At 34.1% G+C, this 17,899-nt stretch overlaps 1 protein-coding gene across 1 annotated transcript in view; it reads right to left on the reverse strand.

The window, feature by feature from the left end:
• Nucleotides 1-688: 688 nt before the first annotated feature.
• Nucleotides 689-17,899, reverse strand: part of LOC108914279 (out at first protein-like) — a 40,854-nt gene continuing 23,643 nt past the window's right edge. The window contains exon 3 of the mRNA XM_018720055.1: nucleotides 689-1,355. Within this exon, the coding sequence (XP_018575571.1) occupies nucleotides 1,054-1,355 (302 nt within the window). The 3' untranslated portion in view covers nucleotides 689-1,053. The remainder of the gene's footprint in view (nucleotides 1,356-17,899) is intronic.

Below are 17,899 nucleotides of genomic sequence, written 5' to 3' on the forward strand. Positions count from 1 at the left end.
ACGGCTACAAGTAGGATATTGACCTATCTGATACCGTTTAGTAATTTAAAACTCGCCCTCGAAATCTTCCCAGAATATTCTATCCCTTAACATAGCCGAGAGCAACAAATTCCGAAGTAAAGGTTACTTAGGAGATCAATACTACTTTGTGTGTTGAAAACATCGCGTTGCGTGCTTTCTAGGATCAACTACATCGGCCTATAAAAAAAAAATAATAATCGCTGGATCTTGAAAACAAGGTTAAGGTAACGCTTTGTTTGTCACCAACCCTCGTTTTTGGGGTTATAAAAATATATCATTTACTTAAGCAGTTAATAATTTTTCTGCTTTTGGAACACCCTGTATAGAATCAGTATTCTAATAACTGTTTCTTGCAATCCCTGAATTATGAGCTCTAAAGGTACAACCAGAAGTGTACAACTGGACAGGGGTCATCTCTTTTTTTATAAAAAACCCTACGCCACTGCATTTTTTACCAGTTATTGTAACGGATTTATATACAAAATACGTAAAAAAGGTAACTTGAATTATTTTCTCTAAAACCAGACCGTTCCAGATCTATGTTTATAAAGCAAACACATTATTTTGAAGAGATTTATCTGCCCTCGAAGTTTCCTGCACAAAATTCGGACCACCCTGTGTAGTGTAATTGCACCTAGAATATTACTGACTACAAGTAACTCGTCGGTAACATTTTTGTACATTTTATTGTAACCCTATTTACATCGCATAAAAGTTAAAAGGAATAAAATACCTGAAGAAATAAATTTCGCGTTGGAAAATGCACCCACACCGATATTATGCAATAAAGTGTCAGCATAAAACACTGCAGCGACATCAGAATAATTCCCCAAGTCACCCCATCTCGCGGAAAATTATTTGCCACGGAACCAGTCACGTGACATATTTACAGTACCTGCCCCGACACCAAAATAAATCATCCGATACGAATATAACTTTAGATAACATCTAAACAGCACTAAGGCAAATTGGTCCATCTTTTGAAGCAAATGTAAGGCAAATATACGATCTGTACAAAAGTGTTTACTAAGGTCATTCGTCCCAAAGACACTGCTGTTTCTGCGATACGTAGTACGCAAACAAGTGGCACATCCTGCAAGTCTTTATCCCGCACCTGTAACTCATCACCGAGTTTTTGGTTTGGCCCTTGCCCTTGCAGTACTTCAGACCGCAAGGGTACCAACCTATACAGAGTTCTAAGTGGCACTCACAGGGCGTCCACATGTTCTTAATGTCCGTGCAGTTGGCCAGAACGGACTCCGAGACGTCGTTGGTCAAGAAGCTCCTGGTCGGGAACTTCTTCAGGGCCGGCTTGTACGACTCGATGGGGATGTCTGGAACAAATAGTGCTTTTAGAGGAAATCAACGTAAAATGTAGATTTTTTTTAAATATAGTGAACTAAATTAAATGTTATTTCTTAAACCTACAGTAAGTGACAAATGTTCTCTTTTATGTAACAAATGTTCAAACAAATAGTGACTCAACCGTTGCCTTCTAATAACTGCACTGTACATCAGAGTATATACCTATGAATGCATATGCATAATAGTATGAATCAAAAAGGGGCAGCTTACATGGAACTTACCATAAAATATATAGGTATGGTACGTAATAATAAGTACCAGCAAAAGTTAACAAAATTATAATTTCTGACTCAAACAAAATTATACAAAATAATTAACAGTTGTCTTAAGTCTAAATCGGTAAATACTCATTTCAAAAACGTAAATGACCGCTTAACATTTTGTTGATGTTTTTAATATTATTACTAATGGTGACGAAGCATCAATTATTTCACATTTCCATTGTACAATAACACATACACGTCTGCTTCTGATTTGAAGCTTCGCATCGATCAATTTATTCGATACGTATGTAGTGGCGCCTAATGTCTGCTTAGTCGAGTGTATGGCACGTGCTCTTATGACAGTCAGTAGCATTGTGTATTATAAACATAGAGCTACGCCTTTATCGGGCAATCCCGGGTTACGAAATGTTGACTCGGCTGCCGATTATTAATTTGTTAATAACGGTCATTTAAAAAGGCCCACACAAAATACATTCAGAGGGTTTTGACTAAGTGCAAGCAGTCATAATTCACAAAATTAATCCTCGCCGCGGCCTGCATGTTTTGAAAGCGATAAAGCAGGAATATATTTAGCAAACAGTTTGTTCATGAATTATCGACGCTTTTACTTCGCGTTCTGTGCACCGCATTTTTGTAATAGGCGCCGTATTTCACCTGTGGAGTTTAAAGTTCGGTGAAATATTGGCCTCGAGATAAGATATCTGTGTCAATATGATCAAAGAGGAATTACACAACAAAGGAGAAGTTTATTATTTCGAAGTTCGCGCCCCTCGCCGATAAGCACGCCCGCTTCATTATGATTTATTAGGCATTCTGCAAGTATCGAACACTGGTGGAAATTAAGGGCTAAAAATAGCCTGTTTAAATATACCCCAGAAGAAGTTGATTGGGGACTTATAAGTGTGCGTTTTTTAAAATTATTTTTAATACTATTGCCAATAATACTTATTTTTATTAATAACGAATTTACGTTTTTGTTGTAAGGAACTTAGACCAGTGCTTAAGCCTTCAAAAATGGTAAAAAGTGAATATTTTTTTACACTATCAGAAAGTAGAGATTTCAACGAAGAAAAAGCCCACCGACGTTTTTTAAAAAGCAGATATTCTGACGTGAGAATTTTCGATTGAAAATTAGGGTGATTTTTCGATATTAAGTAAAAATAAGGTGAAAAAATAAATATTTCAAATCAAAAAAATTACAGCGTGTTTGGGACATAAATAGGTAAGTTTTCACCAAATTTCATGAAAAAAAATTTTTTTGTAAAAGAAAAATAAAAAACCAAAAACTTGGTTATTTGAATTTTTCACATAAATATTGAGGTTATGTGAAAAAAGTGTAAATACAAAAGTTGTAGATCTTTTTATTAGCTACAACTTTGCCATTTAACTTTTTTCCATAAGGCTTGTAGTTTTTCCGGAAATCAAGGGAAACCGTTTTTTACCCTTAAAAACTCACCCCTTCCCCTTCCCGACCTCAGATCGCCCGTAAATTATTTTTCTTTTCATTTCTGTTATATTTTCTTTATTTTCCAATGGGTTTCATCCTACTATAATTTTTTTTTGGTTTCAAAAATTATCGACCCTGGTCTAACCGTACAAATTGGTATATTTAATTGAAAGAAATAAGCTAAACTACATAAAAAAAAATATGTTGATTTCTAGTAGTCTAAGACCTAGTGGTTTAACTTAGATATACACGGTTTTTACTAAAGAATGGGCCATACTTTAAGGCTAGCTTCCTTGGATAAAAATAAGGTGATTTAAATCAACTTACCTTAGTACCATCTTGCTTGGAAAATTTTGGAAAAATAGGATTTTGTGTTATAAACACGAATATCCGCTAGTTTTTTGCGATAAATATATACAGGGCGTTCTGAGCACGTTTGCCACTATATTGTTTAAACGTTATTGCTGCAAACGTATAGATTACACTACGATTACCTCAATTAATCTGTTTTGCAGATTAAGGGAAAATTGATGTTTTGGTGGTTTGAACAGTTCAGCAGGAGGATGCGGTATTGGAATTTGCTTGAAGATAACTCAACACAAGTTTCCGCCGCAAATTGTACTATTTTGTGTTTAACTATGTATTATTTCAAGCTATGATATTATAATAAACAAATTTCGCAGTTTATAATGCTGAAAATTTTGTTAAAAGCATGTTTCGACGTTCATTTATTAGATAATTTTTTTTTTGGCTGGCTAAAACAGGAAAATTCATGAAAATTTCAAATTCAATCAATTTTGATAAGGTCATTTGAAGATCAGATCATAAAAATTCGTTACAATGATAATTTTCCCAAAATCTACATTACATAAACTTTCATTTGATTCCTAGTTCATTTTTCTACCTCAACGAGAGTTGAGAATGGAGATATTTGATTTTGGCACACCTCTTCTCAAAATAGTACAGTTTGCGTCGTATATCCAGCAGTAAGAAATCAATTAAATAACGTGTTCCCCCATCGGTGGATTGGACGAACGAGTGCACATCCATGGCCTCCACGAAGTCCAGATTTGAATCCTTTGGATTTTTATTTATGGGGATATATTAAAATCTAAATTGTTATTTTTTATTTTGTTTTTAAATGTTGTTGTATCTTTCATGTTGTCATAATTTTTCTGTGTTTGGTTTCATGTTTACGTTTTCAGTTGTTATGAGAACCACATTGCTAATTGTATTAATTATTTATTATAATTTATGTACTATTTTCAAACTTATTATATACCTATTTTAAACAGGATACCTTTTTTAAAGCAAATCGAATAACTATCAATCTTTAAAAAAATCTGAAGGAAACAATGCAGTGGCAAGGGCGCTCAGAACGCCCTGTATATTTATCGCAAAAACACAAGCAGATATACGTGCTTATAACTGAAAAAAATCTGCTTTACCAAAATTTGAGTAAAATTAATCAAATAATAAATAAATTTTCGTAAAACAGTCAAATAAAAAAACTACTTTCTCAGAGCTATAATTTCTTAAGGAAGCAAGATGGTACTATCGTGAAATATAATGTAGTATGGATACTTTTAGATTCTGTGCTTGTTCTTTCTATGACTTGGCGGCAACTTAGGGATAGTAACTTTAAACTAAACAATTAAATGTTCCTATTACTCAGAAATCAAAAGGCTGACTACGTCATAATCCCTGGATATCCATGTTTGCAAGGATTAACATCGGGATTACCACAATGTTTATGATCAATAACTATCCAGCAGAGGATAATGGGAAATATACCTACACGGGAAAGGTTTTAAAAGAGATGAAAGCGTAAGTGATAAGTAAGGCTTAAGTTTTCATTACAGATACGGCTTTGGGTATAAATAAGCGTTCAGTTTAGATGGTAAGCCTGCGTTTTTTATGGTTCTGCGATTCTAATATAGCGGAGAGGCAGTATTTTTTAAGCGTCTTTTTTATAATAACTTTATATACTCATATATGGATGTGGTATGTGGGACCTATGACGCTATCGGCGATTTTTTTAAGTGGAAAGTGGTTGTTTTTATATAATTTTAAAAAGCTTACATAAAGAGGGTTAAAATGGCGAATTTCCTATACCTACGGCACTGGTGACTGAAATGTAGAATTACTAGCATGGTTTTGTAAATACTAATAATAACAAATGTGAAGTATTCATTAAGCATTTTTGAAATATTTAAAAAAATAATTGTTTTTCAAAAATTTGCAATTTCCATATCTCGAAATTTTTTATGCTGGAAAGGTACTCGTAAGTTACTGATGACTGCTTTTGTATTAAAAAGTAATATGTACAACTGGACAAATTTCAATTGAGCACTTGAGGAAATCAAAAAGAGAACGCATTTGATGCAGAATGAGATGGAAATGCAGGCCCGTAGGGGCTACGTTCTTCATTTCATTACTTTGCCACTGCGCATCCTACCTTCAGATTTCAAATTAATTTAGTTTACCCGCTTACCTGTAACAGTGCCAGCAAAAAGTTGAATTAATTTTATTAACAGTTACTACAATCGTTTTTTGCTTTATCAAACGTAGTATTGTATTATGATTCAAGTCCCTCTCTGTAATGACCTAAAGAAGACACAGATCTAGAAAAAAGAAGTAAATAAACTCAACGAAAACATTAAGGGAGCATAAAATTTCCATATATTTTTAGTGAAATAATGGTCGTATTCAGAAAAATAGCTCCTTGAAGCTTGAAGTTTGTAGTTTGGTAATCCTGAAATGAAAATGAACTAATTACACAGCCACATAAAAAAGCACTTTTTTCGTGAATTTTGGCTATTTTTGACCTGTTTTTTGAGGTTAGGAACTTCCTGTAATGTGATAGCTTAATTTTGACACCGGATTCGTGATCAGGAGGCAAACATACTACGGATAACATATGTCTCATGAAAAGTACAGACAATTTTTTTGTGTGTTCAGGAACGGAAGGTAGGTTTTAGAAACTTGAAAACTTGAACCAATCCTCTTCAAGGCCTTTTGGTATATTTGACAAAATTTTAAACATCAATTTATTAATGATAATTTTTTTGCGTTATTTTTCTCATAATTTCGCGTTAAACACTCATTGTCAAAAAAAAATCAAATTATTTCAGTATCAATTGTTTAATAATAAAAGGATTTTTTCCAATATTTTTTTTACTATTTTTCCTACGCAACCCTGCGCCAAAACTTCTTATAACAACAATACTTATTTTAAATACACTGTTTCTATTACCTATTCCCACAGCTTTCAATTGTCTTATTTCCTGTCTTTATCCTCCTCCTTGATGCTCGTTCTGAAATCCCTTTCTTATCCTTCTTCTTTTCTTTTTTACAGATTAATGTCAACTCTTTCCAATTCTTAATATTCCTACTGCAAAACCACCTCTTCTGTCTGATAACTTTGCTCCCTGGCTTGTTATTATACGCTTTGATTCTTCTTTCCTTTTGTTTATTTTCTATGACATTGAAATAACGGTTAGTAACCTTATTATACTAATATTTTCTTCTTTATTATTTTATTCCCAGTTAATTTCTTTTACTTCACCAAATTTTGTCTCCTTATGAATATTATGATTTCTTCTATGGCTTTCTCTCACAGCAAACCTTTAACTTGAATTTGTACCTTATTTACTTATAATTAAATAATAAAAATTGTAAAATCCTTTTACTTTCATAATTCACTATCTATTTCCAATTTTAAAAGTTTCTCTATCTCTTTACGAATTTTTTTATATCTCTTCACATGCTAAATTTCTATTTTATACTTGTATAAATTCCATTCATTCAATAGTTCATATCTCAACAATTTATACTGTCCGTTGTCAACAGTAGACGTTGAACGATCATTTTCTCGCAACAGTCGCCGTTTCACCAAAGAAAACTTAGAAAAGCACGTAGTAACTCGTTCCAATATGCCAAGGAAGCCTTGTGTCAACACTAAGGTTTATCGGGTAAGTGGTGTCATTTAAATTTATATAGATATTTTATCCTCTACCTAGCCTTGTTCTTTGGTTAATAGTACTATGTTGCGACATATTTTCTGTAAACATATTAATATTTTTATTCGTAATCTGACTCCGGTCCTGTTAAACTTCGCGCCGCACTAAGCCTAGTCATGAGATATCAATGATAAAAAAGTAACTCAATAGCTGATATCTAAATGAGAAATAATCGTCAGGGTTCCAAAAAAAAAGATCGACAGCAGATTGGTGCCAAGGACCAGGTACTTCTGCGAGCGACTCCACAGCAAGGAGGACTCTCCAGCGAAGGCTCGCCCCGACAACACGTCTTTTTCACAAACTTAGTTTTCAATAAAAAATACTTTTAGAGAGCGTTTTTATTTTGCTGTACAGCGAAAGCAACCCTCAACAGAAAATAAAAAAAAACAAATTGATGTTGACGAATCAGCCTAAATGACCTTGGCATTGATTAAGCCAGAAAAAAATTTTCTGAGCCCGTGGAGTTTTGTAAAAAAAAATTGCCTTGCATTATTTCTTTTCAAAGAATATTATCTACAGTTTCTAATAAAAACAAATACACGTTTTCTAATGACAAAACAACAGCAGAGATTCAACAACTCGGCCCAAGAGGACCGTATCTCTTTTCTTCGGTGTTCTCCTTTCACCCTTAGCGTATTCAAATCTACCCCGCGCATCCAAGGTCGAGGATAGGCGAACCCCATTCCGGATCGGGTCAGAAATTAAACTTGAACTTTCCTTATTGCGAAATTTGCATTCAGTAATCCCCTTAAGGCCGTATTAATTTGCGGAAATGCCAAGGAGGATCGTTCGAGTTAACATTTAAATTACACTCCCCTTCCTTCGGCGTCGCGTCACGATAAATACGAATGGTTTTAATACGTCCCCGGAACGATTTATGGCCATAGCCGAGCCGCATCAGCTATATTTTACTTATCGCGAGGGTTTAGGCGTATGATCGGTATTGCGACGTAAAATATTCATAAAGGTATGAGGGATCTTGGTCGTTATTCAGGAATACACCTGCTGTCGGGGGGAGATGCGCCAAAATCGACAAGTTTGTAGAGCAACAAATAAATTACTGAAATGACTTGAATGTCCTTCATCACTAAGAAGTATTTAGGCATAGAATACAATTTAAAACTTTTTTTATATGTTTTTATCCAATAAAATATAGCGGGTGTTAGGTAAAACGCGTGGCAAGCCGCAATTTCGTTATTTTTCGTCCGGTTTAAAAAAACAAAGCTACTTTGTGTGAGTAAAAGCAATAATGGTTCGAAGTCGAACTCATTTGCTCATAGCAGGAATAACATTAATAAAAGCAATAATTGAATAATTGTATTCACTAAAATTGCATTATTAGCCAATTGATTGTGTGTGTAGATAAATATTTTAAAATCATTCCCGAAGTGTCATATTTCATTTCTCTTTTACACTACGGCATTTATTTGAATCCATTGTACATCCTACATATATTTAAATTTAGTTTTCGCACATAGAATTAAAAAATATTCAAATACACAACTCTCCGGGGTTAGTACGTAAAACTTAGAAAACTAGTTCCCCGCAGATTAAAAAACTTAATTTGAACTTTAACAAATTTAATTACGTCTGCTCGTAACTGCATTTTGTACTAAATTACAGTTAATTTTCAGCACTTCATTAATTTTTAATGCACTTTTACTGCCGCCCCTGGAAAACTAAAACACAGAGCAGTACGCTGGCTGCACCGCATCTGATCTAAAGTTAATTAGACACTATTTAAACATTCCAGATTTTAGTCTATTATACGCTTTACCATAATGTGCTTACTTTTTCTGTAGTTCACTTTAAATCAATTTAATAGAACACTGAATACAGTCAAATTAATGAATGAAACGAGAAACTCATTAATTATTACAGGAACAGCTTTATAACAGTTGTGTTATCGCATTTACATCTGTAATTGCTGTGCTTTTATGGGTTAAATTATATGAAACTGGCCATAGGAAAATATAACAATATTACCTACATAACATTTGGTTTGATTTATGTTAACTGCAAATTATGCTTTTTTCCAATTTATTACATGACTGTGAACTACATTTTGTATATACCTTCCATTGCCGGAAATTATTTATCTTGTGTATTTGTGTAAATTACAACGTATAAAAATTGTTTTAATTGATAAAAAAGTTTATTGGAAACACCCTCTACTGCTTCTTAAACCGTATCAATTATAAAATAATAATAATTTACAGTACAGTTTGAGTAAAATACCCAACAAGTCTTAACTTGTCAATGACAGATTCAAATACTATAAAGACATATAAAATAATAAGATTATAAACTTTTTTTTACGTTATTGCATACAGGCCTGCAATACCTTCATTTGTAGGTGTTCCGATGACATTAAAAAATGGGTATATTTAAAAATAACAATAAATTTCTTGCCTGCGACACTTGAATGCTGGAATTGATCGATTCGAGAAAAAAAAAAAGGAATACATTTCACACTGTTTATAGTATATTTTTTCTGTCGCAAGAGCTTAGAGGAGATGCACTTAGTTTGAAACCTCAAATCATAAATCCTCGCTTCGCCGTGGGTGGCTTGTTTTGGTTAGCACTTGTTTCAGGAACTCAGTAAGAATACCGCTTTTCAGCCAGTGCACACTTTTTTGCTACCCTCGTGTTTTACTCGTTGTATAAATGAATAAATAAAGGGGCGACAAACACGTCGCAATGGAAGTGTTTGTAAAAAGAACGAAATGTTTCGTACTTTTACAACTTCATAGACAATGACGCTATGGTCTGTAATTTTTTTGCGGTATTTTCAGTTACTTTTTCCCTTAATTGGTTATTTCTGCTACACCGAAGAGAACGAATAATCACGGTGATTCGTGCGATTATAATAATTCTTTAAATTTTGATAGTTACTAATTAAAATTTTCAATGACAAAGTAAGTAATAACATAATAAATATTATACAGGGTGATTGACAACTTATCCAAAAAAAATTGGGAAATTTGGACAACAGTAGTCTCTAGCGTCATTTGTAATACGCGTGGCCTCAGCGACTTCGAATACTGAAATCCGATTTTACAATCGTCGTTGCAATAGCGTTTACAATAGTTTTTCAGCAGTTAGTGTCAAAAATAGCTTGCGTGGATAGCAACTCGGTGTTGATGGAGATATCGTTTTAATTTATGGTGAAGCATAGGTCTTACACTATTTAAGAAACACTCTGTATGTCGCGTATACTTAGACGACGCAGCAACTAGGATCGAACGTCATTAACAGAAACTTGCTTATTAAGTACTTAACCAGTTACGGTGAGAACTAACAGGGAAGGTACACAAAGGATTAATTGTAACCGGTTTAGATTAATTTGGCACTGTCGCAAAGACAAAGCGGTCCGATATCTGGAGACGACGGAACTGATCTAACAATGGCCATATTTTCTCACCTACCTAAAAGAAAATACGATCTGCGTCTATATTTATCTGCGGCTATAATTTTCCGCTGGTCTGTTGGTTTTTCATACGGAAGTTCAGCGTAAATACATTTAAAGCCACTAATATATTGTTTAAGTCGATCGTGGTACGTATGATGAGAAATTTTCATGTTTACATAGGGTATGAATAGCGTTTCAAAAGTCTATAAGTATATAAGTATAATATACAACTTTACCCATAGAAGTACGTAAAAGTTTTTATCAAACTGTTGTCGCCCTCTTTTCGGCATATTGCGGTCTCGTTTTAAGTATAAAGACGAAGAAAGTGAATTGTGCAAAAGTGACGATAAAATCTTACACATATGTCTCGGACATAATTTAAACTATCTAATAATGAAAGTGAGTTAGACTTTAAAATAGGTAGGTTTGTCGTTATCGGCATACACTGAAAAAGGGCTCTGATAGCAGATGAGCCCCCACAGAACTTAGCCCAAGAGTAAGAGTAGGTGAAAGATTCCTAGGTAAGTGCACTGTAAGCTTGCAACTTGTGGCGGCAGAACAATCCGAAAAACATTGTATATTATTCTATTCATTTTTACGAAAAACTTTTTAATATAGTTTATATATAAAAATTCAATCTTTCGAAAAATATACATACAATTTTATGAGTGTAGTCTACAAGGTGTTTCAGGATTAAGTCGACAAACTTTAGAGAGATATTCCTCATAAAAAAAATAAAAAAAAAAATAGTCCCGAGTATGTGTGAGTCAAATAAGCCTTTTTGTCACCCCTTCCCTTGGGTTTAACCAATAGTATTAAAATTATTTAGGAGATGCTTCGTTTTTGAGATATAGTGTGTTTTTTTTAGAATTTTAAACCAAAGGAACAACCATATTTGGTGCTACGAGAATCCACGGGCGGTAAGGGAACATAGTTTTCAGCATGAATTCCAATGTAACGTATGGTTGGGTGTTCCTTGAAAATTTTCAAGATCTGTTAGAAGATGTTCAGCTTAATACTCGAATGAACAGTTGGTTTCAACTAGATGGTTGTCCTGCCCATTTTGGTAGAGGTCCTAGGGAGTGGTTAAACATTAATTATCCCAGGAGATGGATTGGTCGTGGAGGACCTGCAGAGTGGCCTACACGTTCACCGGACTTGACACCGATGGATTATTTCGTTTGGGGTGCTGTTAAACAAAAAGTCTACGAGGTGCCAGTTGATACCCTAGCCCTAGAAGATCTAAGACAGCGAATAGTCCAAGCGTGTCGAGAATTAACTCCAATTCAGTGTCGATCGGCCACTACCTCCGTAATTAGAAGATGTCGTGCTTCTCTACAGTCCGGAGGCGTCCATTTTGAACAAAATATTTTTTAAATCATTTCATTTTTGATTCACTTTTCGCTTTGTCTAGGTATAATATTAATTGGTAATTTTTTGGTTGTTTCAATTTAGAAATAAATTTTCATGTATTGTTTGCCATCTTATTTTATTTAAAAGTACACAACACAAGTAAATGAAGTGACTACAAACCGCCTGAAAAAAATTAGGAGTATTGCAAGGGTCGTTACGTTGTCACATTACGACATGGTCACATTAGATGTTAGGTGCTTAAATATTTCTATTGTTTTCATTAACATCATTTTTTTTTCTAAAAAAACTATATCTCAAAAACGAAGCATCTCTTAAATAATTTTAATACTATTGGTTAAACCCAAGGGAAGGGGAGACAAAAATGGTTATTTGACTCACACATACTCGAGACTAAGACCAATTTTAATAGGTACCTACTATATTTTTTTATTTTTTAAGAGAAACGACTTCCTAAAGTTTATCGACATCAGAATCCACAAGCACCCTTCCGAAAAATTAATTTTGCCATGAAACTATAAGAGTTAGGAAAAAAGTGAATGTACACTTTTTGTCAATAACACTGTTTTTTATAATTTAATGAGTCTAAGTCTACATAACTCCGCCACTGGTTGCTTGCGGGACTTCTACTTCTATGGAAAAATGGTATCTTATAAGAAGATGTGTCATCCCAAATTTGGCTTAAATAGCTTTCTTCATTTAGAAGTTATTTAAAAATTTCGATTTTTTTAAAAATCTTTAACGCCCTATATTTCAAAAATGAAGCGACTCTGGAAAAAAATTTATTCTTGATTTTTTCTTATTTTTTTATGAGGAATATCTCCTTAAAGTTTGTTGACTTAAACCTGAAACACCGTGTAGATTCAACCAGCAAAAAAAATCGACTTCTTAGATTTTTTAAAACTTTGGATTGTTAATCTACTTTGAATTTTATGAGACCCGTGTTTTTTTGTTTTTCCGAAAAAAATGTTTGGAGCTCTGTGGTGCCATGTCAAAGTTTACATCGTGACTATTATTCCGAAAATGGAAATGCTTATTTTTTTCAAGTGGCCATCATTTTGACCCAAATCATCCTATCGAAACAGTTTTCAAAATTTTTTAACTGTTTTTTTTCTAATTCTAATTGCTTTAAATTTTATTAGATTATTTAGATAAATGAGGAAAATGGAACAAGTAATTTTTTTTCGAAATTGATTTTCTCAAAAACCACACCATTTATTTTCACCAAATTTGGGTATGTTTTCAAGGACAAATAAGTATCAGAAAAGAAAGTCTATTTTTTAACTCGATATAATGAGTTACAGTAATTTACTCATGTGAAATCAGTATAATAGGGTAGCAATAATAGTCAGTCACGCATATTAATCAAAATTTAACACTGAGTTATTCATGTTTGTTTTTCTCATTGAACTTTCTGCATTTGCCGTTTTCCTTCAGCAACAATCTCTCGGATAACACGCCAAATAAGACTTTGACTAAACTTCTTTCCATTCGTCGGTCTTTTGAGCTCGAAATTATTGCAGTTCTTCAGATTTCAAAAGTATTTTCCATCAGATATTGTAGTAATTACGATAATTTGCGAGGCTAATACCATAATGATGATTTTTATGATCCTTATAATATACATAAAGAATTACAAGTGTTAATGGAAACACATTATTTATTTATAACGTCAGGAAAGATATATAGTTATACAAAATGGGCGACAAACTTAAAATATAAGTTTCTAGCTAGACGGAATTTAAACTTTTCTATATNAACTCGATATAAATAAAATAAAATTGGTTATTTGCTTACTTCACTCGTATTTGTGAAGCTACATTCATTTGGGTCATATGGAACACTAGCGCCACCCCAACTTCTGCCATTTCTTGGACAAATTTTGTCAATTTTCCCGTATGAGTTCGTGCTCCTTATCTAGTCTCCATGGTATAGCAAATGAACTTAAACGTCATCTGTCAAAGCGCTGTATCGCCGCTTTGTTATTGAAACTGACAGCTGCTATACAATTCGTTGAAAAATGAGGTTAAGTTGGTCGCTATAAGCTACGCCCTACGTCCAATGTGTCAGAGCCAACTTCGACCACGTTTTCATTTGAACGCTCGTTATTATCAAATAAATATAATAATGGTTAACGCCCACTATCTAAGCTCAGCTTCAAAACACGTGCTCAAATTCGAGCCCCGCAATTTCCAAGTTCCTGGTTGATTAATCAAACTTTAACATAATCTATTAATTCAACGTATCTTGTTTCACGGACGTCTAATTAATTAGTAGTAACTACACACAGGCTCCTGTTGGGATTCGGGTTATTTGCCGTCTGTAGGAGGAAGCTCGGGCAGGTAGGTGCGGCATCCAGACTTTAGAACGCCAGTTTTAATCCATTAAATGCAGAGGAACGCCAAGTGGAAGCCGCTAGAATGAGCATGACACCTACAAATGAGATAACGCGATAAGAAGGAAACGATACGGAGGTAAGGTCTGGCTAATTTCCAAATTAATGTTGTGCTTCTGGGTAGGGGCGGATCGCGGGGCCTGTACTACACGTTCAATTAATTCGTAATGAAGGGCGCTGAAATATAGAGGCGGCAGGATGCTCGCCATCGATCCCGCATCGATTCTGGATGTTGTAGGATGTTGCAGGGAACCCAGGTAGTTTATTTTGTGATTAGAAATTTATGATGTGGAAGTCCTGGTCTACGTCGTTCCTTAACGATAAAAACACAAGTTTACCTACTTCAGAGCGTTAATTTAAAGACACGATATTTTTTCTCCACAATAAAAATCAAAATACAACTGAAGATAACCTAAAATTGAACTAGCAACTTTTTTGTTTACTACAAAAAAGGGGATTAAAAAGCTGACGGCGCGCTATCTACGGCTACAATACCTACACTTCTTTTTCTGCAAGTATTCATTCCAGGGGTTCTCAATAAGTTTTAGCATTACGATTACTATCAATTTTAAGCACCGCTTTGCAGTTTCAATGATTCTGATGGTTCAAAATTCTTACTATTCTACTTACCATCTTGTATATTGTTGTAATAAGAAAACATGATTTGAAACACAAATACAGGCTGTTACAAATTCGCTTCTCACCACAGGAATATCGGAAACGGTAAGAAATACGAACTAGCTTAAACGGGGGCAAAATTGCATAATCAGAGGACCAACATTATGTCTCTAAAAAGTCATGGCTAACATTATTAATTTTCGAAATATTAAAAAAAAAAACAAAATTTTGGAAATCCGTTTTTGTTTCATATCAGCCTTGTTTGATAACACTTTCTCATGGCAACTTTTTGCCCTCTATCGAATGGAATAATCAAGTTTTATATGTAACGTTTCGTCTCTTCAGGATCATCATCAACTTAATTTTTTTAAATACAACCTGTAAATTTTAATACATTTTTTGCAAACCCTCACGACCCCCCAGTATTGCACTGTCTCAGCCCGAACCAGATTCAGACGTTTTGTCTCGAAACATTCATCTTCAATGTATTCGTTCCAAATTTATCTAAATTTGTTAGTTTATTGAATTATCATACACTCGTAAGTGTCGTAAGATCCTGTGAAATCTACCTAGTTATTTAAACTATTTCCATCACACAGGAGTAGTAAATTATGTACTCAATTCAGCATCACAGATGTGTATGTATCAGTACTAAATTGTATTCCTACTGAAACTTATACTGATATTGGGTTTTGCCCCGTGTTAACAAAACGTTTAAAATAAAACATTTTATTCATAACTTTGTTATTTTAAATGGAACGCCCTGTATATTATTGAATTTTTGAATTACTTGATTAATATTAGGTAGAGTTTATTATATGTACATGGTGTTTAAAACTTACCGTTTTCGAAATAATCAGTTGTTCTTGAAAAAAATCACGATTTCAGCTCTCTATATGAGGCTAGATAGGATCTAAACCGTAAGAGTTAGAAATCTGCAGTTTTCGCAGTTCGTTTAGGCACAAATTATTCTTACTTGTCATCTGTCAGCAAAACGTGTACGTTATTCAGACTCGGAAATATTGAGACCTATATTTAATAATCTTACGAGTTGAAACTTTTTTTTTTCAAATGGAATGACCCATATTGTCATGGGTGATTGCAAAATTGAATGCCCTTTCGAGTGATATAAGGTTGTCCATACTTATCTCTTAACAGTTTTCAAGAAAAATCAGGTTCTTTTCTAAAGTCCGAAAAAGTAGCTATGTCAAGAAGGCCTTGCAAACAATGTTTATTGCACATACAAAGAAATTAACTGTCACTCTAATTTTGATTAACGTTGGCGTTATAGTTATTTTGCTAAGTACATAGTTATATTTTCAAAATGCCGTTGACGCAGGAAGAAATGATTAACATAGCTTTTGTTCTATGTGAGTGCGAAAGAAATCCGTTATTGGCATCACGAATTTATGCTCCAGAGAGACCACATCGATGGCGTGAAGCCCTTCAACTAGTGCTTGATAGGTTTTTAAATACTGGTAATATTCAACATACAAAACGAAATCGCCATAAACTGTAGTTACGGAGGAAAATGATTTTTTTGTGCTGGGGTGTATCCAGGAAAATCCGCAAATAAGTGTGCGACAAATTGGTCACACAACGGGTATTAGCACAACGTCGATACATAGGATTTTACAAAAGCACAGTTATCATCCTTATCGGATCCAATTACACCAAGAGTTACTAGAAGTAGACTTTCAGCGGAGACTGTTAATCGTCATAATTGCCATTATGACACAGTAAATCCTCACCAATTCCGGACAACTCATAGCCAACACAGGTGGTCTTTGAACGTGGGGGAGCAATTTTGTGAACTCATGTCATTGGACCATTCTTTTTTGACCAGCATCTAACTGGAGCAGTTTATTTAAACTTTTTAACAAACACTCTAGAATATTTGTTAGGCGACATTCCTTTAGCTACACTTCGAAAAATGTGGATGCAACATGATGGTGCTCCACCTCACAATACCGCTGCAATTCGTCAATTTTTACACGAAACTTTTCCCAACAGATGGATTGGGCGCGGGGGACCAGTGAGTTGACCTTCAAGGTGTCCAGATATGACAAGTTGCGACTTCTCTGCGTGGGCATTTATAAAAAGCAAAGTTTACGCTACACCAGCAACTACCGCGGAAAATATGTGACAGCGCATTACAGTAGCATTTCAAGAAATTACGCCAGACATGCTGACCAATGTTGAACAGTCCTTTAAAAACCGTATTCGTTTGTGTATTAATCAAAATGGAGGACATTTAGAGCAACTGATGTAAATCAGCAGAAGTATTCTTCTCCTTGTTGTGTTTCGAGTTTCAGTTTATTTCGTTTTGCGTTTTGTTTTAGTTGTTGTTAGTGGTTTACTCTTGTTTATCAAACCACTTAAACATGTCAGTAAATATTGACAATGTCAGTACCATGCCTAATAAAATGTGAAAGAAAAGTGGTTTTGCAAGGCCTTCTTGAAGCTGTTACATAGCTACTTTTTCCGACTTTAGAAAAGAACCTGATTTTTCTGGAAATCTGTTAGAGATAAGTATGGACAACCTTATATCAGTCGAAGGGGCAATTCAATTTTGCATTCACCCAAGACAGAGACAAGTATGCTAAAACGAGCTGTGAAAACTACAGGTTTCTAACTGTTACGGTTTAGACGCTATCTAGCCTCATTTAGAGAGCTGAAATAGTGATTTTTTTCAAAAACAACTAAATATCTCGAAAACGGTAGGTTCTAAACACCATGTACATTCAATAAACTATACCTAATATTAACCAAGGAATTCAAAAATGCAATAATATTCCATTTGTTCCATTTAAAATAACAAAGTCATGTAGCGCCCATGCGAAGTGGAACACCCTGTAAACCTAAAAATATTTTTTTTACATGACCCTCATGATTCCTGACAACTTTTATTAAAACCATTTTTTTTATAAATTTTACAGTTGCAGAGTTACACCCTCTTAGGTGATTGACATGATTGAATCACTCTGTATAGTATGTTTCATTAAAATAAACACGAGTTTAGTT

The sequence above is a fragment of the Anoplophora glabripennis genome, unplaced genomic scaffold (genome assembly GCF_000390285.2).
Source record: "Anoplophora glabripennis isolate ALB-LARVAE unplaced genomic scaffold, Agla_2.0 scaffold841, whole genome shotgun sequence".
Taxonomy (NCBI): Eukaryota; Metazoa; Arthropoda; class Insecta; order Coleoptera; family Cerambycidae; genus Anoplophora; species Anoplophora glabripennis.